This window comes from Oryza brachyantha, chromosome 10 (genome assembly GCF_000231095.2).
Source record: "Oryza brachyantha chromosome 10, ObraRS2, whole genome shotgun sequence".
Classification (NCBI taxonomy): Eukaryota; Viridiplantae; Streptophyta; class Magnoliopsida; order Poales; family Poaceae; genus Oryza; species Oryza brachyantha.
The window spans coordinates 13,603,569-13,629,816 of record NC_023172.2 but is presented as its reverse complement, the minus strand read 5'-3'; the positions used below and the strand labels follow the sequence as shown (position 1 = coordinate 13,629,816).

The window sequence follows — 26,248 nt, the reverse complement described above, 5'->3', positions numbered from 1 at the left end:
CTGGCGCACTGCGTGTACGTATATGAGCGACTTGACTGTGTTTATATCGTTCTTGGAACAAATGGTAATTTGTCAATCCCATAGAAGGAAAGGTAATCTGTCAGCCCAACATATACCAGTTATGAGTGATTATGTTTGTACTGTGTTTGGAGGAAAAAAAAGGTAATTTGCTAACCTTAATATATACTCTCTCCGTCCTAAAATAAACTAATTTTTCACTTTTTACCTATAATTTTTGACTCTTCGTTTTATTCAAATTTTTTTATTGATATTTTTGTTTTTATTAGATGATAAATCATAAATAGTACTTTACGTGTGACTAATTTTTTTCTATTTTTTGGGACAGAAGGAGTATGTATGTTTATAGAGGTGTGTATGTAAATGAGCGGTGGTGTTCGTGTGCGTGTTTTTACTGTGCACGGAAAAGGACAGTAATTATAATTAGGATTGGGGTACCATGTCATTTTCAGCCCTTCTCTCTCAGAACCATGTATATATATAACAAAATTGTTCTCATGAAGATATGCATGGACCCTCTTAAACATGGAAATGATTTAAGGAGAACCTTCTCCTGTCTAAAAATGGAGAACCTTTTTTCCTAAAACAAATGCAAATGAAGATATATACGTACTGGGACCCCCTTTCTCAAAATACAAAATAAATAAGGAAAAAAATGACATTTTATCTATGAAAAAAAATAAGATACTATATACTACTAGAGTACTAGTCTTAAGCCTAATCTAAAAATCTCACCTACTCCTCCCAACTCTATATAAACGCTGGATCCTCCTCACTTTCTCCCCAGCTCTAGTCCAAGAGCGCTTGTAAACAAAAACAAAAAAAGAAGAAAAAAAAGGTTAAATTTTGTAGAAATTTTGAAAGGAATTTGAAGTTTGTGGTGTGCATCTATGGCGGACATGGTGAAGTTCACCATGGAGTGGCTGCAGGATCCACTGAGCTTGGTGATCGTCGTGACGGTGGCCGTCCTGGCCATGCAGATACCGCGGCGGCGCAGGGCGGCTCCGCTGCCGCCGGGGCCGAAGGCGATGCCGATCGTGGGCAACATGTCGATGATGGACCAGCTGACCCACCGCGGGCTGGCGGCGCTGGCGAAGGAGTACGGCGGGCTGATGCACCTCCGGCTGGGGAGGCTGCACGCGTTCGCCGTGTCGACGCCGGAGTACGCGCGGGAGGTGCTGCAGGCGCAGGACGGCGCGTTCTCGAACCGGCCGGCGACCATCGCCATCGCGTACCTCACCTACGACCGCGCGGACATGGCGTTCGCGCACTACGGGCCCTTCTGGCGGCAGATGCGGAAGCTGTGCGTGGTGAAGCTCTTCAGCCGGCGGCGCGCCGAGACGTGGCTCGCCGTGCGCGACGAGTCCGCGGCTCTGGTCCGCGCCGTCGCCGAGTCCCGCGGCGAGCGCGCCGTCAACCTCGGCGAGCTCATCTTCAACCTCACCAAGAACGTCATCTTCCGCGCCGCCTTCGGCACGCGCGACGGCGACGGCCACGACGAGTTCATCGCCATCCTCCAGGAGTTCTCCAAGCTCTTCGGCGCCTTCAACATCGGCGACTTCATCCCCTGGCTCAGCTGGGTGGACCCCAACGGCATCAACCGCCGCCTCGTCGCCGCGCGCTCCGCCCTCGACCGGTTCATCGACAAGATCATCGACGAGCACATGAAGCGCGGCAAGAACCCCGACGACGCCGACGCCGACATGGTCGACGACATGCTTGCCTTCCTCGCCGAGGCCAAGCCGCACGCCGGCAAGAACCCCGACGACGCCGCCGCCGCCGCCGACGCCGACCTGCACAACACCCTCCGCCTCACCCGCGACAACATCAAGGCGATCATCATGGTACGTAACGTGCACCTCACAACCTTACCACTAATTAATTTACTGCCATCTTCTACCACAATTTTTTTATTTTTCACCAACGTAATCTCTCTACCCAGCACACGGTAATTAATCTCTCCATCCATCAACCGCTATTTTCACCACCAAATTAATCCGTAGATTTACTGAAATTAATGGCTCGCCGATAAACAGGAGTACCAACCTGTGAAAGTACTGTACGTGATTATTACCATGGCCAGTCCTAATGTATAGTTATCCAGACTGTAAACTAGATAGCTAAGTCAGATGAGTTTTATGGGGCGAAACTTCTCTCTCATCTCATAAAACTTTTTCATTTAATAACTCTGTCAAATCAATAATTTACTAATGTGATACTCTATTTAATATACATGATCTCATAAAACATGACACTGGTGTTACATTTTGACCGTCCGGCCGGATCGATCTGTGGTACATACATGGCAACAACCATGTGGTCTCGCCTCGTTGCAGGTGAAAAATAGATGTACAGTACCACTGCCCCATTTGATGCTATATTCATTGGAGTATATTACTCCACTAACCTTCGCGCCTTCCTCGCCGTGCATCCGGCAGCCAACTCGGCTAATTACATGAGCTTCTTGACGGTTCTCCTGGATTTATCCTACGATGATTTATAGCCATACCTCAATACTACTCTTCTAAAGTATAATAATAGTTCCTTATATTTCGTAAAATCAATATTTGAAAATTTCAACTACTAATTAAACGAGCGACATATGTGTTTTGTGTCATATATGCATTACTATTAATATATGATGCTAATTTTTATAGTTGTTAACAATATATTATAGAAAAAAATAATACTAGTTAGATAATACTTTTTTATTTAACTTCATTGACTTTTAGTTTATATTTGACCATTCATATTGTTTTAAAATTTTATATGATTATTAATCATTTATTCTGATTTGATTTATTACTATAACTATATATATATATATATGATAACAATTTTAAATAAAACAAAAGATTAAATCTAAAAGTTAACTGATCATATAAAAAAACAAAAGAAGTAGTACTGGAAACCGTATAAAAAGCTAATACGTGTTATGTTTCAAACGGAGAATGTATACACAGCAGTAGTAAAAACATCGGGAGATATATCATAGATTATCACGAAAAATAATAGTCTTGTTCGCCAGTCTCACAGACAGCTGCGTATAGGCTGAACTGAACCACATGTGTTTGACTCACTGGTACGTACATCGATTGGACATTTGGAGACACGAATCACCTCGCTCGCCGGTGCAACCAGCCCAACGTGGCTGGACTGGAATCTCCTCAGAAGTCAGACAGAGCATGCACGAGCCGGCCTGGCCGGCGGCGGCGGGTCTTCTCCGGCGCCGGCCGGCCATCGATTTCCCCCTTGTTCGTTTGTTTTTGTTTCTTTCTTTCTTCCCTCGATCGATTTCATGCAAACTCCATGGCGTAGTCTCTTTCCTCGAGGTAGGCTTGGGTAGCTCACTCTGACTGGTCTCTGACTCTGAGAACGAACAACGAGTCAACGACGCGTGTGGACACTTGCACACATGAGCTTCTACTTTGGCTTATGCCATTAGTAAGCGAAACAATATATAATTTATGTTTTTATCGATCTAAAAGTATAGATTAAGGATAAAATATAATTAAAAACCAAATTAAATTTAAGTTTAAGTTTTAAAATTTAAATTTTAGATTATAAGTATAAACCGATGGACGAAAACGACAATCTTCAAAGTATTAACTGCAGAAAACAACCCTATATGTGTGTGCTGTCTCTGCCATGCTGCTGTCTTCCTCTCCCGTGATTTGCAGATTTGTATCTTCAAAAAAAAATGATTTGCGGTTTTGCATATGGTTGTATATATGGACAGTTTTTAGCATCTGTTGGTGTCTGTTCATTTGCACTTTTCTTGATTTTTTTTTCCTCTGGTTTTTTACATGTTGCTGTCGTGTACTGTTAGTGGTCTTGTTGGAGAAGCAACCACGAGTTGGTAGATATACGTAATTTGTTGGACCGTTGGGTGTGTGTGGTGTGTATTGTGTGGCTAGAGATAATTTGGATTTGATTTTGCACTTCTTTAATTTTACTTGCAAACGATATTTCTCGTTGATATTTTTTAACATTTTAAAATAAATTCTTGAGGTAATTTTATAAAACCATGAAAAAGTGAATTTATTCATATTTTCTAGTAGCATGTATGCAGTTTGCACTTACTACCTCAATTTATTATTATTATTATTATTATTTTGGGAATTAAAGTACACCACATAGCTATACATACCCAACATCATTTTCAACTTTGAATATCCCTCTCTCCAATTATTGAAAATTAAACATGAGCCAACCAATTGAGCTTGTATGTATGTCACCTTCACTGCCATTCCCTTTTCACCTATGTCATAGAGATGGTGCATGTCACCCTCCAAAGTAAAAATCTTCATTTTTTTTCTGAACCCAGCCGCTCAGTGTGGTACTTTACACCAACCAAATCCCTTTCTTTAGTCTCACGGTAAAATGGTTTTTATGTCACTTCATTTTTAACATTGAAAAATGACAACTTTATAACCTCAGAACCAGTAAGCATTACGCAAGAGATTGCTAGTAACTTCTTGTCTGAATGTACTACACATCAGCAACAGCTTGTTTTCTTCGACAAGCTGCCAACATATTGCACTGCTGGATGTACACATGTTGTCAAGGAACACAATATTTTTTTTTGCTACGACAAATTGACAACATGTTGCATTTAATTTAGGGGGTTTTTAGATAGAGAAAATTTTTTAGGAGAAATATCACGTCAAATGTTTCATCGAATGTTGGAAGGGATTTTCGGACACGAATGGAAAAACAAATTTCACAGCTATCCCGGAAACCGCGAGACGAATATTTTGAGCCTAATTAATCCGTTATTAGCACATGTTGATTACTGTAGCACTTATGGCTAATCATAAACTAATTAGGCTCAAAAGATTCGTCTCAAGATTTCTTCCGTAACCGTGCAATTATTTTTTAATTCATCTATATTTAATGTTTTATTTAGGTGTCCAAAAATTCGATGTGATGTTTTTAGAAAAAGAATTTAGAAACTAAACAAGGCCTTAGTATGTACCATGTTGTGTAATAAAATAAAAGAAGTTGTAACATGTTACAATTTAATTGGAACGAGTAGTTTTTTTCAAGTATGTAATAATTAAATTCTGGTATTAATTAATGAGTGGTGTCTCTATTCCAAATTACAAAACTTTCTGACTATTTTTATAGACGTTAATAAATATGAATGTATGTACAAAATATATATTCATTCATGTAAAAATCTAAGTAATATCAGAAAATCTTATAATAATAAAATAGAAGACGATAATGCTAGCTTGATGCAGTGGTCGTGAGAATTTTACTATTTTTAAAATAATATCTTGAGTTAAAATTTTAAGTACATATATATATATACATGAGTTTTATATAAAAAAATAGGGTCCATCTAGTGATCAAATATTTGAAAATTTTAATTCCATCAATCAAAATCTGGCAACTGCTATTCGAGGATAATCCGGCCACTGCTATTATACACGTGTTTGATAGGAGAAAAAAATTAAAGATTTGATCAGTAGCAAACGTGAAAAAATAGAGTGCCTCGTATATTTTCATTTACTGATGAGTGACTGTACTTGTGCATGCAGGATGTGATGTTTGGAGGGACGGAGACGGTGGCGTCGGCGATCGAGTGGGCGATGGCGGAGATGATGCACAGCCCCGACGACCTCCGGCGGGTGCAGCAGGAGCTCGCCGACGTGGTGGGGCTCGACCGGAACGTGGCGGAGTCGGACCTCGACAGGCTCCCCTTCCTCAAGTGCGTCGTCAAGGAGACGCTCCGCCTCCACCCGCCCATCCCGATCCTCCTCCACGAGACCGCCGAGGACTGCGTCGTCGGCGGCTACTCCGTCCCGAGGGGCTCCCGCGTCATGATCAACGTCTGGGCCATCGGCCGCGACCGCGGGGCCTGGAAGGACGCCGACGTGTTCCGGCCGTCGCGGTTCGCGCCGGGCGGGGACGCCGCCGGCCTCGACTTCAAGGGCGGCTGCTTCGAGTTCCTCCCCTTCGGCTCCGGCCGCCGCTCCTGCCCCGGCATGGCGCTCGGCCTCTACGCGCTCGAGCTCGCCGTCGCGCAACTCGCCCACGCCTTCACCTGGTCGCTCCCCGACGGCATGAAGCCGTCGGAGCTCGACATGTCCGACATCTTCGGCCTCACCGCGCCGCGCGCCACCCGCCTCTCCGCCGTCGCCACGCCCCGGCTCACCTGCCCATTGTACTGACGTCCCCTGCCCGCCGCCGCCGGCGACCGCGACGGCGTACAGTAATCGTGTCATGTATCAGCTGCGATCGTTTTGCAGGTCAATGCGTTCAAAATTCATATCTGGCGCCATTTGGCCTTTTTTTTTGTTTTGTTTTTAATTTTAAGCCATGTCTGCAGAACAATAAGTGGATTCCCATGGTTAGCTGCATGCTTATATAATTAGGGTATAATTAAGGATGATAGTGTGCTATACTATACTCTACTATAGACAGGATGAACAAGATGTAAATGTGATGGCTGCTGTCCACATTACAGTAGCACATACTCTGAATTTTCTTGTAAAACTTGTGTACAAAAGCAGAGGCAACAAGTATGATTGCTATCCGTGGATGCAAATGTTGGTTGATTTTTCGATTAGACATCGGACAACAGAAATTGAGATAGAAACCTGGATAAAGAATTTGAAATACAACGTGATTCTATTTACCAATGTCCTTCTCTAAAGATAACATATTATTGATAAGGAGGAGTTTGTTTTGATGTAGAATCTAAACTCCCTAACTAACTTCGAGATACACCTGAGTCATATCAGTGCTATATAAAGAGAGGAACAGAGGAGTATGGGACGCCCAAGTCGTGGTTCAAATTTAAAACCCTAATCTTCCAATCATTAGAGGCACTAGAAGGGGTTTGTGAAGTGATCTCAGAAAAAAGAGAAAAAGAAAATACATAAGAAGGATTCAACAGAAGACAAATTCGACTTTTTGGTTTCTCAATCAGGTCAGTAGATCTATTTAACTTTTGTATTAGCAAAGATGATCAATATTAGTCTAAGATTAGAAATTAATGTTGGATTCGATAACCCAATAGCAAACTCTGAATTTTGTTGTAAAACTTATTTAGTTACACGTGTACTGAAATTTAGAATTGCATGGGTAGTGGTGTAGCGGACTGATGTACGATTGGGGAGTATAGCTGGGCTATAACAAGTACTACCTCCGTCTCATAATAATCTTATTTTTCATTTTCCGTGTCTAACGTTTGACAATTTGTCTTATTTAAAAAAATTTGTAATTAATATTTTTATTATTATTAGATGATAAAATATGAATAATACTTTATACGTGACTAATTTTTTAGGTTTTTGCACAAATTTTTTAAATAAGACGGATGGTCAAACGTTGGACAAGGGAAAACGAAAAATGAGGTTATTATGGGATAGAGGCCGTACTTCAGGAAAGCATAGGCTCCAAAATTGAACCGTGCTCACAATTTTCCTAACCATCTTATTTGCGTTCGTTTGTCTATCAAAGATAAAAGATCGTCCAAATTTTTTATAGATAAAAAATTACTCTAGAATAGTAAAATGATAAATTTCTATATGACATTTTTTTAAAGAAAAACATCATTTAGCAATTTATACTTCAGAAATATATGTGCAAAAACCGAGGAAAAAACCGACAGAACTTAGGTCCCTTAAGTTCCTAAATTTTTTTTCTAAAAACATCATATCGAACTTTTGGACATCTAATTAAAGCATAAATATATATAAACATTAAAATTAATCACACAGTTATGAAGGAAATAGGGAGACGAATCTTTTGAGTCTAATTAGACGTGATTAGGCATAAGTGCTACAGTGCCCAACATATGCTAATGACCAATTAATTAGACTCAAAAGATTCGTTTCGTGGTTTCCAGGCGGAATCTAAAATTTATTTTGTAATTAGACTATGTTTAATACGTTAAATATGTGTTTAAAGTTTTGATGTGATGTTTTTTTAAAAAATTTTTACAAACTAAACAACCCCTTAGCATTAGCGGTGTTGGTGTGCTATACCTATAATGGTCCATTCGGTTCTTTATGACAGTTGTACTAAGTTGATACTAGTTAAAATAGGCTAGTTATAACTATCAGCACTGATGATGAACAGAAATGTATGGTTAATTGTTTGGTGAAATGACCTTTTCTTGTGGAAGATTCAGAATTAATGAGATGCCGCATGAACAGAATTGGTTCATCGAATTCAGCACTGTCACCCATATCAGAAAATGACCCTCAGACGTCGAGCTTTCTCACAAGCTTCAGACATCAGAGGTAGCTAACTGACCCTCTCATTTTCAGTTGCTTAGCATGAATAAAGGAGGGATTAGATTTTTAACCCTCGTAAGATTGAGATTCGATTATTTGACATCATGACCCACTGTTATTGGCTCAGATGGTTTCACACGTCATACTCATAACTGTTAACATAAATAATTGGCCAGCGAAAAAATTGTCAAATCATCAAATTTATCGGGAAATGAAGACATATGTTGCATCATTCATGCTAAACTCAACTGTTTTACGGTCTTATCTTTCTATTTTTCTTATGCTTATAAGCCAAAATTTTAATATTCACCCTTAAATTTAGAGTTGATTTTAAGTTTTTTTATCTCATTTATCAGTTCATAATGGATATTCATCGTTCGTACGTGTCAATCCGTCGTTCTCGGGGTTGGTTGCAAGCGACTACTCGCTCCGGTCATGAAAACACGCTGTTTCCAACATGTCTTATCCAGTCATAAATCTGTCAAAGCAAATTAAATACATAGGTATAATACTTTTCATGCATCAAATTTGAAAGGATCATGAATACCCAGGAAGATGGAAAAACTATCTTTCATGTGATATTTTAAAGAACTTTCTTGTTTTTAATTAAGCAGTGATTTTGTGCTTTGCAGAGGTTGTAGCTTTTTGTTATCAAAGATCGGAATGAACTTCATTATTGCAGTGATCCAAGTATCATTCCAAGGTCCTGAGTCCGAATATAATTTTCTAATTTAAGAATATTGTCGGTTGAATATATAGGCCGGGTAAAGGAAATACCTTTCTTAAAAAATAAAAAATATATATCCATGGGGAGAGCAAATCTATCAACGATAATGACAAATACTTAGCTTAATAAGTTGGTGCCGAATGCTTGGAACTTGGAAGTAGTCTAAAGCAGACAGCCTTTGCTGAATCTAAAACAACGGAACAAGAAAGGAACCTATGATATTTGAGGAAATCAAACATTGCTCAGATAAATATACTGTTTCCTCCGGGTTTTTTCAATTCCATACCGTTGATTTTCGTGTCATCATTTGTCTTATTTAAAATTTATATAATTATTGATTATTTTGTTATGATTTATTATTAAAGAAACTTTAGAGATGACCTGTAGTTTTGCAAATTTGCATAATTTTTTAATAAAACAAATGGTCAAATATATATTTAAAAGTTAACTGTCGAATATTATGTAATTGTTTCGCATCCACTAGATTATACCCACCGATCATGCAGGTTAATGCACCGCAAATATAATTTGCCCATTATTAAAGTTTGACTTGTGGTGATGATCCAAAGGTGTACATAAGATATTTACAAGGCATGATCATTCCATTCCACCCCCTTTTTTTTAACTTGATTCTTTGGTGAACCAATTAGATTAGATTGTGTTGCTAAAAAAAGGTACTTAGCTAGTGGTTTCGTACTATACTTTTTGACAATTGGTGAGCTTGTGACAATTTATATGATTGCCACCATTTAAGGACACAATTTTGTATACTAGTATATATTAAGGAAAAAGTGGTGCTTAAGCTATCCTGACAAAAATCAGTGCTCAGAAGGCCCATAATTCAGCCAATTTTGTGTAGCCATCAAATATTCCAGGATATATAGTTGGTGAAAGCAACTGCCCTTTGTGGTGTTAGAGAACGACTAATGATAAGTATGCAATGTTTTGTCGTGTTGGTATTAAGGGCAAGGTGAGGTGATTATCTCACCGAAAAGCACTAAGTCACCTCAATTAATTCCCCGGAAACAAGTTTGGGTTTTTACTGAATGTTTCCCACAAACTCGTCGTCAGCAACTTCACTTGTACTATGACACTGTCAGTAACTTACAATCTCGTATAGAGTAGGCAAACGTACTGTTCTCCCCGGTTTTTTATTTGGCGCGGCTAAGTTTCAGGTATGCGTTTGATTATTCATCTTATTCAAGAATTTGTATGCAAGTATATAAAATTATAAGTCATGTTTAAAGTATCTTTGGTAGTAAATCAAATCACAATAAAATAATTAACAATTATGTAAAATTTTTAAATAAGACGAATGATCAAACATAGACGCAAAAGTCAATGACGTTAAAAAAACAGAAAGAGTATATAATGTTTTTAAAACTAGTAATATACCCATGTGCTATAATGGATCAGGTGCATAAGATTAGGGATGTGCTTAGAGGATAGAGTAAGGATAAAGAGCAATTTTATGATCCTCGAGAAGTTACCATTTTTTTCATGTAAATTTTAATATCTAGGTGCATTAGAGGTACTGAAAGATACGAAATTTTACGCTAAAATTTTGGGACATATCAGTTCTACTCAATAACTGTAAAATTGCTAAGGACAAACCGTTATGATACCACAATGGTTATGCATACGATGTGAGATGAAAGAAGCACTGTGCGTTTAAAAATAGTAACCGACGACCATTATGTATTCATCTACTCATTTACAGACCGCCATAGAAGGTGGTCAGCGATCTTGCGTACAAAGAGACAGAGAGGGGTACTGTATGTATCAACAACCTCCAGTGTCTGCACTGTCTTTATCTGCTTATTGCAAACCGCTCCATAAATCTGAGGACCCAAAGTGATGGAAATTAATGAATAAGGAATTTAAATCCGTCCTACACCACATGCGTGTCATGATGAATACGGAATTTTGTTGTGTATGCATACGTAGGCTCGTTGCTTATTGGCATGAACAATTAGTTTTACGAATAATTTGTTTTATGAAATTTGGTTGAAAATATTTGTGGTGTTGGTGTGAGTCCGTATGATTAATGTTGGCCAAGTTATGATATATATATCAAAAAATGGTTGGTTTGCTTATTCATGTGTAGGTGGCTTAAGATTAATCTTGGTTAACGGTAAAAACCACGACTAAACTCAGAGAAGGGCCGAGGTTTACAATATTGAAAGATATCAGGTGACGAGATTGGTTATACGTTGGCACACTGGTGGATGAACATCATATTGGGAGGACACCGTAATAAGCTTTAGTGTTGAAAATCATAGAGAAATTCAGACAAAATGACTTTTATTTTCACTAAAAGATTTAATTTTAGCTACCATTCATCTATCTCTCGTATGCTTGATCTTATATTTCAATCATATGTCATCTTTCATATGTCATGAAAAATCATTAAAGCACTCTAATAAATTATCAGCAAAATTCTGCACTTTTTTCAAGTTTCATTTTTAGATCAAAAATCAACTTAAGCAAACCAAGAAAAAAAATTGTTCAACGGAGTGCATTCATAGCATCTCCAACAGACAGCCCAAATTAAACTCTCCAAATACCTATTTGGCCACTCTTCATTTTATTTGGCTACTCAAATTCGTTTTTTAGTCCACCAGTCTCTCCATCCACCCTCTCTATTTTGAGTCTATGACAGCCGGGGCCCGCATGTCATTCTCTTCTCTATCTTTTTCTCTCCCTCTTCTTCAATCTTTTTTCCTCCCTCTCTCTTTTTTCTCTCTATTTCTCTCTCCAACAAACAGGCAGCAGAGGCGGCGGAGTAGGCGACGCGGCGCGGGGAGGCCAGGCGGTGCGGCGGCGTCGGGGAGGCCCGGCGGCGCAACGCGGAGAGGCCCCGTGGAGGAAGGCGGCGAGCCGGCGCCCGGTGGCCCCGGACACGGAGGTGGCCCCCCAGCGACGGCGGTGACCCTCCGACGGCGAAGGCGGCCCTCCGGTGACGGTGGCGACCCTCCGGCGGCGCTGTTGCTTGTTGTAGTACAGTAGTAGTACTAGTATTGTTTGTGGACTTATATGTGAGGCTCACGGGTGGTAAGTATATTTTGGCTGGCCAAATTTAGCTAGTAGAGGAAGAAGTTTGGCCAGCCGTGTGACTTGGTTATCGGGTTAGCCATTGTGTTGGAGTATAATTTTTAGTGAGAATGGATAAATTTTGGCATGAAGAGCCATTTAGCAAGTTTGTTAGAGATGCTCTTTCATCCACGTGAGATGAGACAGAAAAAAAGAGTGGCCGGCCTGCTCGTCACCAGCGCCGGCGTGCGTGGTCCGGCGAAGGTGCAGGTCGCGGCGGCCCTGGCCGGGAGATCGCCGCCCGTCGCTGCCATGATTAGCGCTGCGCTTGCTGCCGCGCGAGCGACGACGCCCGCACGTTGCAAGAGCGGCTCGCCACCGAGCCGGGACGGACGGTCGGTCGCGTCGACGGCGATGGCGACGGCGACGTCGGCGTGTCCTCTCTTCTCCTCGGTGACGGAGAAGCTTCATCAAACTGACATTTTTTTTCTCCCTGCAAACCACGGATTTAATTAACGTGTTACATGTGTATATGATTCAAATTAGTCAATTAGTGCACACGTGCTCGACTACTGCGTATCATCAAAATGATTGTGAAAAAAAAACAGAGAAAATAAATTCAGCAAAAAGGACCAATGAATCATCGCCGATGTCACTGTCCATGGCTCGTGCGTCGTCTCTGCTCTGAATTCTCTCATCAGTCTAGCAACGCCTGACTGAAGTCTGAACATTTTGATACGGTTGATCCGTCGATCATCCTACACCACCAAAGCACGCACCGATTTTAACGCCGGTGAAATCAACCGGCAAGGGAATCATTCAGGATCGCACACCGGGCCAGATCGTCTCTGATGGAGCCTGCAAATTATTCGGCATCGACTATGTGCAGAGGAGATGCGTTTTCTGCAATCTTCTCGCCGATCTTTCCGGTCTCAGTTCCATCATTGGATCTAGCTGAACAGGATATGCATGGTCAGATCAAACGATCAGAAATAATTTAATGAGGTACAGTATCTATAGGGTGTTTTTTGTTGGACTAGAACAAATCTCGTCTGGACGTGACGACGGCCGGCAACGTCTGATGTCGGAAAGAGGGAGGAGAAAAGCTAGCTAGCCGATTCCTCGATGCCCTGATCGATGGCGATCGATTGCTAAGCTAGCTCTGATCTTCTTCGTCTTCAGTTCAGTGTGAGAGACTGAGAGTAGCCGGGTAGACTTCAGCCGTTGCTCGTGCATGTGAAGGAGAGCGTGCGATGTGTCCAGCTTGATTTTGGCACGGCACGCATGGATCTGTATGGTTGTCTGAAACTTCGGATTTGGTGCTGCTAGGTGTCCAAACAGTCGACATGTGTCAAGTGAGTGCCTTGCAACGAATGCAATGGGTTTATTTCTAGATTTTGAAAGGTAGATCGATCAGAGCTAGGTCGCAGTTCATCTAAAATTAATGCACTTAGCCGGATCATGGTCGTATATACTCGTATATCAGTATATACTAATACTAATACTAACAAGAATAGAAGACTGTTTGTCGTCCGGCGAAATTAGAGGACAGTTTGTGGGTTCAGCTAAATAAATCCAGACCATCTCATATGTATAGACCTCTTGTGTGTATTCTTATTACAAGATATGACAAGTTAGTGCTGGTGACTGGTCTGGTTATTCCATCACATTGTCTTGTTGTATTGCTGGTGGCAGGTTCAACTTCTGCATTTCAGTCTTGTAGGGTCAAGAATCTTATCCACCAAAATGGCATACCCGGATGAACGAGACCTCGTTTAATTTTAGGTTAGGTTGTGTCGCACCAACCTTAGCATATACTTTCATATTAAGTGTCTTTCTAGCCTGGCTTAAATTCATTTATGGATAAATGCATATAATTTATATATGTGTGTCTAGCTTCATTAGCATCCATTTGAATCTAGGCAATGCTAGAAAGACTTATATTGTGAAACGGAGGGAGCATTTTTTTTAGGGGAGTGCTACGATACAAGATTCTATTTTGAAACGAGATGATTCCAATGAGATATCAAACACGATAACTCATCGATATCAGATTTGATACTACAAACGAGATAATTCCAAAGAGAACTCATCGGTATCAGATCTGATACTGCACACGAGATGATTCCAAAGAGATATCAAACATGATACCTCATCGGTACCAAATCTAATACTGGAACGGGATAATTCTGATGAGATATCAAACATGACACCATAGAGTAACATCTGATACTCGGTTAGTACCATCCGAAAGCCGTTGAATCCTCGTCATCGTTGTCGCCGCCACAATTGTATCGCCGTCGTAGTCGCCGTCGACCGCCGCTGTTCCGCCGTAGTAGTTGTTGGTGAAGCCGGCCAGCTACGCTGCCGTGAACCGGATGGGCTTCTCGCCGGCGATCTCTTTAAGGAACTTCTTGACGGTGGCGTCCCATATTAGGAGTCCGGCGCCACCGTGTACATCAACACCGCCGGTGCAAAGCTCGTGTGGATGTTAACGGCCAGGAGGCCATTCTTCTTGACGCATCTGTACACGAGGTAAACAATACGTAGTTGGATCCGTTTCAACGTGATCCCATAGTATTTCTATATATATATATATATATATATGTGGCACAAGAACACAGGGCAGCATCATCATGCAGGTTGATCAGTCGATGCGTTGGATCGATATCATACTGTAGACATGTTTATGTCATACTAATATATATACGAACCTCGATAATGTTGAGTTTTTAAGTTACCCGCCGCAGCCGTCGCCGCACTGGCAGCCGGAGCCGCAGCCGCAGTTACCGCCGCAGCAAGACATCTTCTTCTCGAACGATGGTGGTGAGCCTCGAAGGGGAGCTAGCTAATTAAGAGGCAGTAGTCGTCGTCGTCGTCGTCGCCGCAGTCGTATACGTATTTTTCTATTTTTTAATCCTTTTGCTTTTTAATATTTTTTAATTGAGCGTAAAGTTTTAAAAGAAACTTCACAGACACTCGTTTTTCAAAAGTTTATAGTACTATCAAAGTTTACACATACAAAGTTATATATTCGACTCCAACTTGACTATAATTTGGTGTTCAATTTTAAATCATGTGACATGTTGCAGCAGTACATCAACATGTCATCTTACGGCCTTCTTTATCTAGGCCGAAATCTGGGGCCATCCAAAGTTTAAATGCGCCGTTCCCTTCGTTTGCGAGGACGCGACACACAAGCTGCCGCGCATGCCGCGCGAGCGGATCGAGCCGGCCACCCGAACGCATGCACGCACGCGACGCGTCTCGCCTCACCTCGCCTCCACGGCCACCGCCTCCGCGCGCGCGCGCCGCTAGGCCAGCCACGGTTCCACCGTGACGCCGGCGATCGATCGGCATGGCGACGTCGTCGACGCTGAGCCAGACGCAGCGGTACGCGGCGGGGGCGCTCCTGGCGCTCGCGCTCCGCCAGGCCCAGATCCACCAGTCCGTCCTGCTCGGATCCCATGGCCTCGACGACGACCCCGCCGCCGCCAATCCCTCTCTCGCCGACCACGTCGACGCCCGCCACCTCTGGACCCACGACTCCCACGGCCTGCTCCGCCCCGTCCTCAGGTTTCTCGAGATTGACCACAAGGCCTGGCCGGGCGTGGAGACGACGGCCGCCACCTCCGATCCCAAGCACCACATCGGAGCCGTAAGTACGCGCCGCCCCGTCCCGAAACGCACGCAGTGCCGCCTGCCTTTCCATGTCGATCCGTGACGGGGTTCCTTCCTCCTTGGTCTGTCCGTCGTGCGTGCAGTTTCTTCGAAAGGTGTTCGAGGACGAGGACGATGGCGAGAAGGCGGCGGGGGAGAGGTCCGACCACGAGCTCGCCCTCGCCAAGGCCGTCGACGCGATGGTGATGGGCCTAGAGAACGACGTCGTCGCGGCCGACGAGCTGATGATCGCCGCCAGCGCCGAGGACGACGAAGGGTCGCCGGCGTCGTCGCCGGGCGGCAGCCGCGCCAAGGATTACCGGAAGATGGCGGTGCTGTACATGCTCCTCTCGGCGTGCGTCGCCGACGTGAACATGGCGGAGGAGGGCATGGGGTCTCCCCGCGTCAGGAAGGGCTACGACGCCCGCCACCGCGTGGCTCTCCGGCTACTCGCCACCTGGCTCGACGTCAAGTGGATCAAAATGGTAATGCCAGTAAATTCCATTTCTTGATGATACAAAATAACATATCAATGCATCTAATATGTGTGTGTATGAACACATGATCACTAGATGAATTTTGTGCATGAAAAGTGATACTCTCTCCGTTTAATATCATATAATGTCTTGAGCAAGTTTATAGGAAAATATAACGACGTTTACAACACCAAATTAGTTTTATTAAACTAGTAATGTGCTGGTGCTACCGCTACGGTATTATGTTCGATAATATATTATAAAAGAATAGGGTTTAATGTATCATTTTTAAATACAAAGTGCTCAATTATGAAATATAATTCAGCATGAGTAACTCGCAAAAAAGTACATGAGTGATTATTAGCAACGGTAACGTGAATAACTACCTATGTGTGATCATGAAAAATATGATATCTATAGTATTATTTGCTACTAAATAATATATGTTACGAGATGACAGAATTATTTATAATATACTACAATCATCGTATTTATTTACAAATGTCACTCACTTATTTATAACATACTATAATCATTAGATTTATAACAAATATAACAAAAGTGACCACAGGTTTCACATAACTACACCTTTTCTAAATAAGTATATTTAATTTTAAAGTAATATTAAATTCACATAACTCATAGGTTTCACGTAACTCGTCGTCTTTTCTAACATTAATTTCAGGCAAAAAAGGCAAAGTACACGTTGGGAAAAAATCAATAAAATTATATTCTAAATTTGGAGTTGACTTTTACTATGTTTCAAATCAAACACAACGCCTTGGTTGTGTTGTATGTGTATATAGCATAATTATCGGAGTTATATACTATATAAACTTATATTTTATAGAAAGCTTTTAATACATAGGAAGATTTTTTTCTACGCATGACATATACAAAGTTTCTAACACAAGTTTATATTTCATAGAAAGTTTCTAATATATTTTATCACTATAGGGTAGATTAGATTATACATGCACATATATATTAATTAAATGATTTAATGTGGACCCAAATAAATTGTTTATTTATTTTATGAATGACTTATGATATTGTATAGGTCTGAAATTTAGCGGCGTCTAATAATAAGTCGGACGAAGTAGTACAAATACTACCGTGTCAAAAAGTAGCTTCCGCAATCACTTGTGAGTTAATTTGAACACACACATGTTTATAATTTAAATAATATATGTACATATATATTACAAAATTTATTTTATACTCGTTCTTTTTTATTTGACACTGTGATTCATTTGCGTTGATATATACGTATAAAAAATCCCAAATGAGTATTACAAATACCACCGTGTGAAAAATATCTCTCGTTATTTAATATTGTCAACACGAATGTACATATAAATATTAGATTATATATATATATATATATGATACATTATTAATTAATATTCGGTCTATTTTTATTTAATGTCGTTGATTTAGTGGTCTAAGGTTAAACATTCGTGTTGATATATATACATATAAAAAATTATTTATATATAAATTTAATTCATTATTAGTAAGTGAACTATAAGAATGATGCATAATATTCTATGTTTGCATGAAAACTTTGGAACGACGAATGATTAAACGAAGATTTGACCGAGATCTGATATGGCGGTATTTGTAATACTCCTTCTGGCTTTTTTATGACAAGTTGAATTTTGGATCTATATTTAATCGAGATTTAATGTATTAAATTTGACGTAGGTAGTATAGATGGAAAATACGTGTGATTTTGGGAGCCGGTAAACACAAGGAGGGTAGATGGAACGTGGACTATCTGATTTGATGCAAATAATTTCAGTCATTGGATTTGTCTAATGAGTAAATCAAGTTTGTGCACTATAGGATAGATAATAATTTATCTGTGCTAACGCCACGAACATATTTGATATGTAACGGAAATAACAAAAATGTAATAATTAAGTTTCAACCAAAGCATATCATGAGATTATTTTGAGACGCATAAACATTACCCATATAGCACTCCTTGGGGCTAAAGAAAATATTAAAATGCCCTTAGACGTATGCCTTCATGCTCCAAACCAACTTAAGAATAGTTACACTTAAAAATCCATGTCAAGGTATATCCAATTAAGACGCAATTATTAAATAGTTTCACTGCTACTAATTAAAATAGTCAGCTTTCTATAACAGGTGTATCTTTCGTCTTTTGCCATAAGCCAAAATTTGGATATGATTTTTAATGTTTATCCATTATAGTTTTTTTAGCCTTTGCGTTTAGATCACTATAAAACACACACAATAATTTTTATCCGTAAATTATTTTTCGTTTGCAAATATGTTGTTTGGTTTTTTCTTTCAAAAAGCCCAAAGATGACCCCAAACTACAAAATGCCAAACAAAGACATTAATGGTATACATTGTCTCAAACAAGCAAATTGTGTTTTTTACAAGTATCCTTACAAATATCAATGCACCAAAAAGTAAGAACCTTGATCTTTTGGGACTGACAGTATGACTACATACATAAAAAAGGAAATAATAGAAAAAAGAATAATTTGTTGCTCCTTAAGCAATTAATGAAAAACAGAATATAACAAATTGAAATGTTTTAAGTGGAAAGAATTGCATCATCATCAACCTCTGTTTCAAGCAAACAAATACTCCCTTCGTCCCAAATAAACCAATCTTTTACTTTTTAGCTACAATGTTTGACACTTCGTCTTATTTCAAATTTTTATGATTAATATTTTTGTTTTTTATTAGATGATAAATCATGAATAGTATTTTACGTGTGACTAAATTTTTTTTAATTTCTTGAAAATTTTTCAAATAAGACGAATGATCAAATGTTGGACACATATAGTCAAAACTTTGCCTTATTTTGGAACAGAGGGAGTATCAACCGTAGCCCCCAAATATCGATAAAAAACCAGCTATTAGTTGCCTCTGCTAGAAAACGATGCCAAGCAATATCAACAATAGTAATGTATGCCTCATCTGTAAAGCTGCGAAAAGCATCAAGAAATATAGAACACCACAACAGCAGCAATTAGCCCTAGAATTAGTTCAAATTAGAGGTAGCAGAGCAGCATTCTAGCATATCAACCGAACCATGTCTCAACCGAAGCAACTATGCCAGAGCAACCAGAGAAACCACATAGTAGAAAGGGATGAAGAGGATGCTCGAGATCCAAGTGAAATGCCAATCAGGCACTTCTATGTCATAATCACTTGGTGATTTGTCTCCATACCTTGATTTTACGACAAAAAAGTAAAAGAGATTAATACTCAAGACTAACACACAACTACTCCTTTAGCTAAATGACAAACCAACGAAGTTGATGATTGCACCATCTTTATCTGGAGCTCAAATAGCTACTTCTGCTTCTTTATAATATGATGCAAAGCAGTAGGCTCATATATCTAACACTGAAAAAATGGTAGAATAATCTACTTAAATGCCTATAAAATAATTGAAGAATTATGAGCCTACTTGAATTAGATAATTGCCTGAATACGAAGAGACACATCTCTTGGCTGAATTTCATCCCATACATTGGACTTGAGGGCATAGAATTTTGTGATCTAAATAGTTGGTATCTTGGAGGGATAAGCCAGCATGTAACTCAAGTCTTTAAGTGGACTGAACGGAACATGTAAGATTTTACCTAGCACTTCTTAATCCAAGACATAATGGTAACAAATATTTTATTATCTCAATCCATAAAATGGAAAAAGGACAAATCATCAACACGCTTCATTATGCTTCCTAAACTAACTAATGGCTAGGCATTTGGCTGCTCATTGACATTGCTTTATTAGAAGCAAGTAGAGTACAACTATGCTTGCTACGTAGAAAACTATATGAGATGCAAGAAAGTAATCACCTCATAAGAATATAAGGACCAACTTCATTCATAACTCGGCGCAAGTAGATATATTTGTAAACTGGGTGTATGAAACAACCAATTGTTTAATGGGGAGGTGGAAAGTAAGGACATAAATTTGACAACATTAAAAGCAAGCTGATACTTTCATGTGAAGTAGACTAATTTACTTATCTATATGGGCAATCTATAACACACGTCTCTTTTCTGTCATGTTAAAGAAGAACCATTGTTTATTCACCTCTAATTAATTTATTAAATCTACTTGATCAGTTAGCACGAGATGTGACTGCATAATTTAGTTCTTACAACATGTGTAATAATATGAAATCTAAGTCTTTTCAGGTAAGAATAGATTATAAATTATAACAGAAAAAGTAATCACCAAATTAGATCCTCTAGTGATATGGAGATGTTCAGAAATTAAGGTAATAACACCAAGTGAATAGATATCACTCCATAATTTATAGGCATGATTATAAAATGGTACCTACATATATGAAGCAAAAAAAATATACATATATATGTATCTTGTTAGTGGTTGCCTTTCTATGACCGCCGTTGTGGCCATGAGCCCATCAACACCTGCTACCAACGTTCACTTGCAGGCATGGAGCGCCTACCAACTGCCATTCCAAGTCCAATACTGATAAGGAGAAAAAAATTGCAAAACTTAATTCCCTATGTACTTGCAAAGCTGTAAATAGATATGAAGTGAAAGCATAAATATAGCAATCACATAACCCTGAAAAACACATATAATAATAAAAAACTTGGTTCTAAATGCACTATATAAAAATTCATAAAAATATATTGCCACTAATCCACTATTTGTCATGGGGTTAGATGAAGATGTACAAAATCACCAAAATTACAATGCTCCAGTAGCTACAAGCTGGGAGCATTTAAACTTGGTAATGAAAAGGTAAACACTGAATATGGAGACCGAAAAAATAGAGCACCTCATTCAAAATCAGAATTGTTCTATCCATTTTGTCTTCTATAAATAAGATTAGATGGCAACTCTTTAACTTGTAGTTATCTTCAAAATTCTACAAGGGAAAAAGGAACACCATCGGTATGTAGAAAGAGCCACTCACTGATGCACTGATGCATGTGCTGATCACGGGTGTTCCACCTTTATCTCCTCAAAGCAGAACTACTTGCAGCTCATGTCTTGTCGGGGAAAGAGAAGTTGCGGAGTACTGGAGTCCGACATTTGCACATCTTCCTCGGCCGCATGCTGGCCGCCCCATTCAATAACTTCATCAACACATGTAAGAGAAACTACCGCAGGTCCCATGAGAACATACAACGTCGGGGGCCGAGATGAGGGCATACTAGATCGGCAGCGGCAATTCTAGGGCTTGGGGGAATGGGAAGAGAGACGGTGCGACAGCGAGACGTAGCAACAGTACTTCTACGACGAAGGATTGGCGAGGCACCGTGATGGCCACAATGGCATTGAAGAGGTGGAGATGGTAGGGTTTGGAGGGGGCCACACGGGGATGTGCTCGTGAGGGAGATCGGGGGCATGAGGGAGAGGGAGCGCGGAGACTAGGACGGTGGAGCGAGTAAATCTAGATCGTCCGATGATCCTACGGTTGATTTTGGAACGTTAGATGCGTCACACGATGATGAGTAAATCCAGTTTATGCACTATAGGGTAGATAAAGCATTGAATATATTTTGAGTATATTTGTTTTATATTAAAAATATTGCTACATTTTCTACTTAGTTCATTCCAAAATAATTTTATCTTTCTAGTTCACGTTTATTGCTTCAATGAAATCCATTTTTATTTTGAAAGAAAATAAGTATAAATTTGTTCAAAATTAAAGAATTTTGACCTTGAAAAAAATCAAAATGTCTTGTAATATGAAATGGAGGGAGTACTATAGATCTAGAAACACGTAATAGGGTACACACAGCACAATATTCTTGTCCATGTCAAATTACTGATTAGGATAGCATATCTGAAGATATGTAAGGCAGAGGCTAAGAACAGTGATCTCTACCAGTTTTGTCTTGGACACAAATTATATATGTTTTGTAATCGAACATTTTGGCATTGTAGGAAGCTATCGAGATAATGGTTGCTTGCTCTGCTATGGCTGCAGCGAAAGAGGAAGAACAGTCACGTGGAAATGAGTCACCAAATAGCAGATGGGAGAATTGGAAGCGTGGTGGAATCATCGGCGCAGCCGCCTTGACTGGAGGAACACTGATGGCCATCTCCGGGGGTATGATCTGTCTCTGAAAGAAATTTGGAATGAACAATCTGAAATGTCAGATCCTGATATAAGTTAATGTAAAAAAATCTGATCATTACCCAATATGACTTGAGTATTTTCTCTTCTACTTACAGGTTTGGCTGCTCCAGCAATTGCTGCAGGATTCACTGCTCTGGCTCCAACGCTGCACACACTTGTCCCTTTAATAGGAGCTAGTGGGTTTGCTGCTATAGCTACTGCTGCTGGACATACTGCAGGCTCTGTGGCAGTTGCTGCATCATTCGGAGGTGTGTCTAGATGTTCTTTGAATATATAGTTTGGTGATACCTTCTTACTTGAGGCTGTTATTTCTGAACCCAGAACTATTTTATTATAATCCTTAACTAACCAGCAACTTAATCAGCTGCTGGAGCTGGGTTAACTGGGACCAAGATGGCCAAAAGAATTGGTAGTGTGAAAGAATTTGAGTTCAAAGCTATCGGCGAGAACCATAACCAGGGTGTGAGTTTTTGTTCTCTCCTGCTAGTGCCATGGAAAGTTTCAGAGAGCATAAGCAAGATGCTATCCCTTCTCTTCAAAGAAAGCCATTTGAGTGGATGACCGTGATAGGATTGACTGTATTTTCATGGATGTTTATGATTTCAGCGGCTAGCCGTTGCCATTTTGGTCACTGGATTTGCCTTTACCGAGGAAGATTATATAAAGCCATGGGAAGGATGGAAAACAAACTTAGAGAGGTACACCCCCATCCCCAAACACAAAAAGAAAAAGAAAAGAGCTTCTTAAATAGTCCTCATAGCAAGTATTTTGGTACTTATTGACATGAGTTTTTTTCTCATCCTTGAAGAGGTACTATAAGGTACCATTGTTTTCTATATAAAATTTAACATCTCTTGGTACCTTAGATATTAGAAGGTACCAAATTTTATATAGAAAACAGTGGTACCTCCTCAAGGATAGAAAAAATGCTCTATTGACATAGTTATGCCCTATTGCATTGTGTTTAACAACCAATAGTTTCACATGAAATGAATACAGGTAAGGTTCATAAGGTTGTGGTCCCTGTCAATAACAGTATGCATTGCATTTTTTTAGAACATGGTTTTCTTGTATAAGTACAGAAAATTTGTAATGTTCAGTGCTTATTGGCAGGTACATTCTGCAATGGGAGTCTAAGCATATAATTGGTGTCAGTACGGCAATTCGGGATTGGCTCGCATCAAGTAATATTGACATTTTACTTGTACAGTGTTTATTTTTCTCATTCATGAGAATTTTTAGTCTTTAAGAAAGTAATCAGACATACCAAAGTTTTAATGTTAAATTTTGATACTTCTAGGTACATAGTATCTTGAGTTACCAAGTTTTTACACTAGAAATTGTGATACGTCTAGGTACTTTCTTAAGAATAGTAAAAAAAAGTTCTTCATTCATACATTACTGATTACTCAACAGAAAAATGTCTGATTATTCGTTACTGATGCAGGATTTGCAATGGAGTTGATGAGGGAAGGTGCAATGCAAACTGTGTTATGTGGTATTGTTTCTGCTTTTGCATGGCCAGCTTACGTGGTATCTGCTGCAGATTTTATCGATAGTAAATGGTCCATTGCTATTGACAGGTGACATGACTCTCCTTAACTAATAATGCTGATGCATTTTCCCCATTTTTTTACAAAATTGATCCTTTACTCTGTTGTACAAAACTGAAAACATCATACTATTATCTTGAAACTTAAGAGCTATGCTAAAAAGGAAAGAATGATACAACTTAGGAGCTGTAATGCTAAAAAGGAAAGAATGATACAAACTTAGGAGTTGTAATGTATGCATTACTAATTACTTAGTGCATGAGAAACTTCTTGTATCTCATAAATCTAGTAGGCGTTTTCAGGTCAGATAAAGCTGGGAAAATTCTTGCTGAAGTGCTGCTCAAGGGATTGCAAGGAAGCAGGTAATTCTCTGCCTAGAATGTACAATTCAGTAGACTTCATTTCTCAATGGAACTAATTTTTTTTCTGGTATTTCTAGGCCTGTCACTCTCATTGGGTTTTCCTTAGGGGCACGTGTTGTCTTCAAGTGTTTGCAGGAACTAGCTTTGTTGGGAAATAATGGTACTGCTTAACTATCTGCGTATATGAACTTTATAACTTATTATTATTTGGCTGACTTTTTATTGTGAACAGAGGGAATCGTTGAAAGAGCTGTGCTAATAGGTGCACCAGTTTCAGATAAGGGCGAGCTGTGGGAGCCTGCCAGGAAGGTATGGTGGTAGTTCTATAGATTCTCAAACCAACTGATTGAAACTATAATCTTAAGCAGATAACTAACTCTTATGTGAAATTTGCACTAGTGATTTACCCCTTAAGCAACTGCTTGAAACTAAAGTCATAAATGAGTGCTAATTTCTCAAATAAACCACCTTTTAGTTTTGCAAATCCTGCCTTGCTCCAAGTCCTCTTCTCACTAGTTATGGCTGGCCATGCTTTTCCCACAGATGGTTGCCGGAAGATTTGTGAATGTTTACTCCACAAATGATTGGATTCTTGGTATTACTTTTCGTGCAAGGTAAATCTGACTCGTATTTCAGAATCACTATGGTGGATTGTGGTTGAGAACCCATCTTTTCAATCTCTCATGTAGCCTGCTCACACAAGGCTTGGCTGGCATCCAAGCAGTTCATGTACCTGGAGTTGAAAATGTAAGTGTGTTGTGGTTTTCAACTGGGCCAGCATGTTTTCCTATACATGGCTGAAGACTTGGTAAATCACAGGTTGATGTCACTGAGCTCGTCGTCGGACACTCTTCCTACCTGACACTTGTCAAGCAAATCCTGGACCAGCTTGAGCTGAACACCTACTATCCTGTCTTCTATCCCTCCACGCCAAGGTCAAAGTAGTGTGCTTCGCAGAGAAATATATCTAATAACTTGTGGAATCAACAGTGTTGAATTTAGTGACAGGTTGTAGTGAAGGAAAAAAAAAGGTCTAAGCTAACAGTTTTTTCTTGAATCAAAAGTGTCTGCAACATAGTACTGTTTTTCCCCTTTACAGAAAGGTATGTTTAGGGCCCTTTGGAACAAGGAAAGATATAGGAATTCTAAAGGATTTGTATCCTATTGGAAATAATCCTATGGAGACATTTAATCTCTGTGAGATGCGCTATTCTAGAGGGATTTTAGAGGATAATAAGCATGACGTCTCACCTCATGTTTTCCTCTTCCCGTGTCTAGGGTTCCTGTGTTCTTTTTTATGCTTTCATGTTTTTCAAATTTCTATAGGAATCCAATGAGCATGGCATTTCATTCCTACGTTTTTCAAAGTAGCCCATAGCGTCACTCTGATTTTTAGTTCACAGCTACAAATCTCACAGATTTTTCAAAGTAGCCCATAACGTCACTCTGATTTTTTTAGATCACAACTACAAATTCTCACAGATTTGGAAGGAATCGACACATGGATCGCTGAACGTAATAGTGTTTCTCGGTGTGAGGTCGTAACAAGAGGGGATTCGTCGTACTGACCTCGTCGGCGGTGAGGAAATTCGGGCGAGGTGGAGCCGGGAGGCCCGGGACGAATCAGGCGGAGGCGTGGGATGGTCCTGACCGGCGCCGGTCTATAGAGCGTTGTCACCTTGGGGATTTCCGGCCGCCGTGGCGACATGGGACGGCGGCGAAAATCGCATTACAGCTTCTTCTGGCGAAGGAGAGAGATGTAGGCAGTGGCGGCTCTTCCAGTGTGGGAAGACTGGGGCATGGAGCTGGCTTCCTGCGGGCTGTGGCGCTGGAGTGGAAACACCGCCGCCAGCGCCGACGGCGCCGCCTGGTCGCCGGAGAGTGGGGATCACCGGATCAAGACTCTAGACCGAAGTACAAATTTCCTGGCTTTTTTTTTTTACAAGATAGATGGGCCGATTTCTTTGGGCTTAATCCTAGTAAGCACGGCCTCCCTCGAGAATATTTGGGCCTCATTTGGCCCACCAAAAATATTAAAGG

The 26,248-nt window shown here is 40.1% G+C and overlaps 2 protein-coding genes across 3 annotated transcripts; both read left to right on the top strand.

Moving 5' to 3' along the window:
• The first annotated feature begins 819 nt into the window (after positions 1-819).
• LOC102700372 (cytochrome P450 84A1) lies at positions 820-6,291 on the top strand. Its single transcript, XM_040528517.1, has 2 exons — positions 820-1,862; positions 5,565-6,291. Exons 1-2 carry the CDS (start codon positions 909-911, stop codon positions 6,195-6,197), a joined length of 1,587 nt encoding a protein of 528 aa, XP_040384451.1. The 5' UTR covers positions 820-908; the 3' UTR covers positions 6,198-6,291.
• Positions 6,292-15,255: 8,964 nt separating this feature from the next.
• Positions 15,256-25,553, top strand: LOC102700090 (transmembrane and coiled-coil domain-containing protein 4-like). 2 transcript variants are annotated; one of them, XM_006661886.3, is made up of 14 exons: positions 15,256-15,688; positions 15,795-16,175; positions 22,098-22,263; positions 22,389-22,541; positions 22,658-22,755; positions 22,900-22,991; positions 23,407-23,477; positions 23,741-23,876; positions 24,149-24,208; positions 24,286-24,368; positions 24,441-24,517; positions 24,752-24,822; positions 24,898-24,955; positions 25,028-25,553. In XM_006661886.3, the coding sequence occupies exons 1-14, from the start codon at positions 15,389-15,391 to the stop codon at positions 25,151-25,153; spliced, it is 1,872 nt and encodes a 623-aa protein (XP_006661949.2). In that variant the 5' UTR covers positions 15,256-15,388; the 3' UTR covers positions 25,154-25,553. The 2 variants fall into 2 exon arrangements, with proteins under 2 accessions (XP_006661949.2, XP_015697448.2); XM_015841962.2 differs by having other exon boundaries at positions 15,256-15,692; positions 22,141-22,263.
• The last annotated feature ends 695 nt before the right edge of the window (positions 25,554-26,248 follow it).

Coding starts and splice junctions, on each gene's coding strand:
- LOC102700372 (XM_040528517.1), top strand. CDS start 909: ATGGCGGACATGGTGAAGTTCACCATGGAGTGGCTGCAGGATCCACTG. Junction 1,863..5,564: donor ACATCAAGGCGATCATCATG/GTACGTAACGTG, acceptor TTGTGCATGCAG/GATGTGATGTTTGGAGGGAC.
- LOC102700090 (XM_006661886.3), top strand. CDS start 15,389: ATGGCGACGTCGTCGACGCTGAGCCAGACGCAGCGGTACGCGGCGGGG. Junction 24,518..24,751: donor TGTGGGAGCCTGCCAGGAAG/GTATGGTGGTAG, acceptor CTTTTCCCACAG/ATGGTTGCCGGAAGATTTGT. Junction 24,823..24,897: donor GGTATTACTTTTCGTGCAAG/GTAAATCTGACT, acceptor TCTCTCATGTAG/CCTGCTCACACAAGGCTTGG.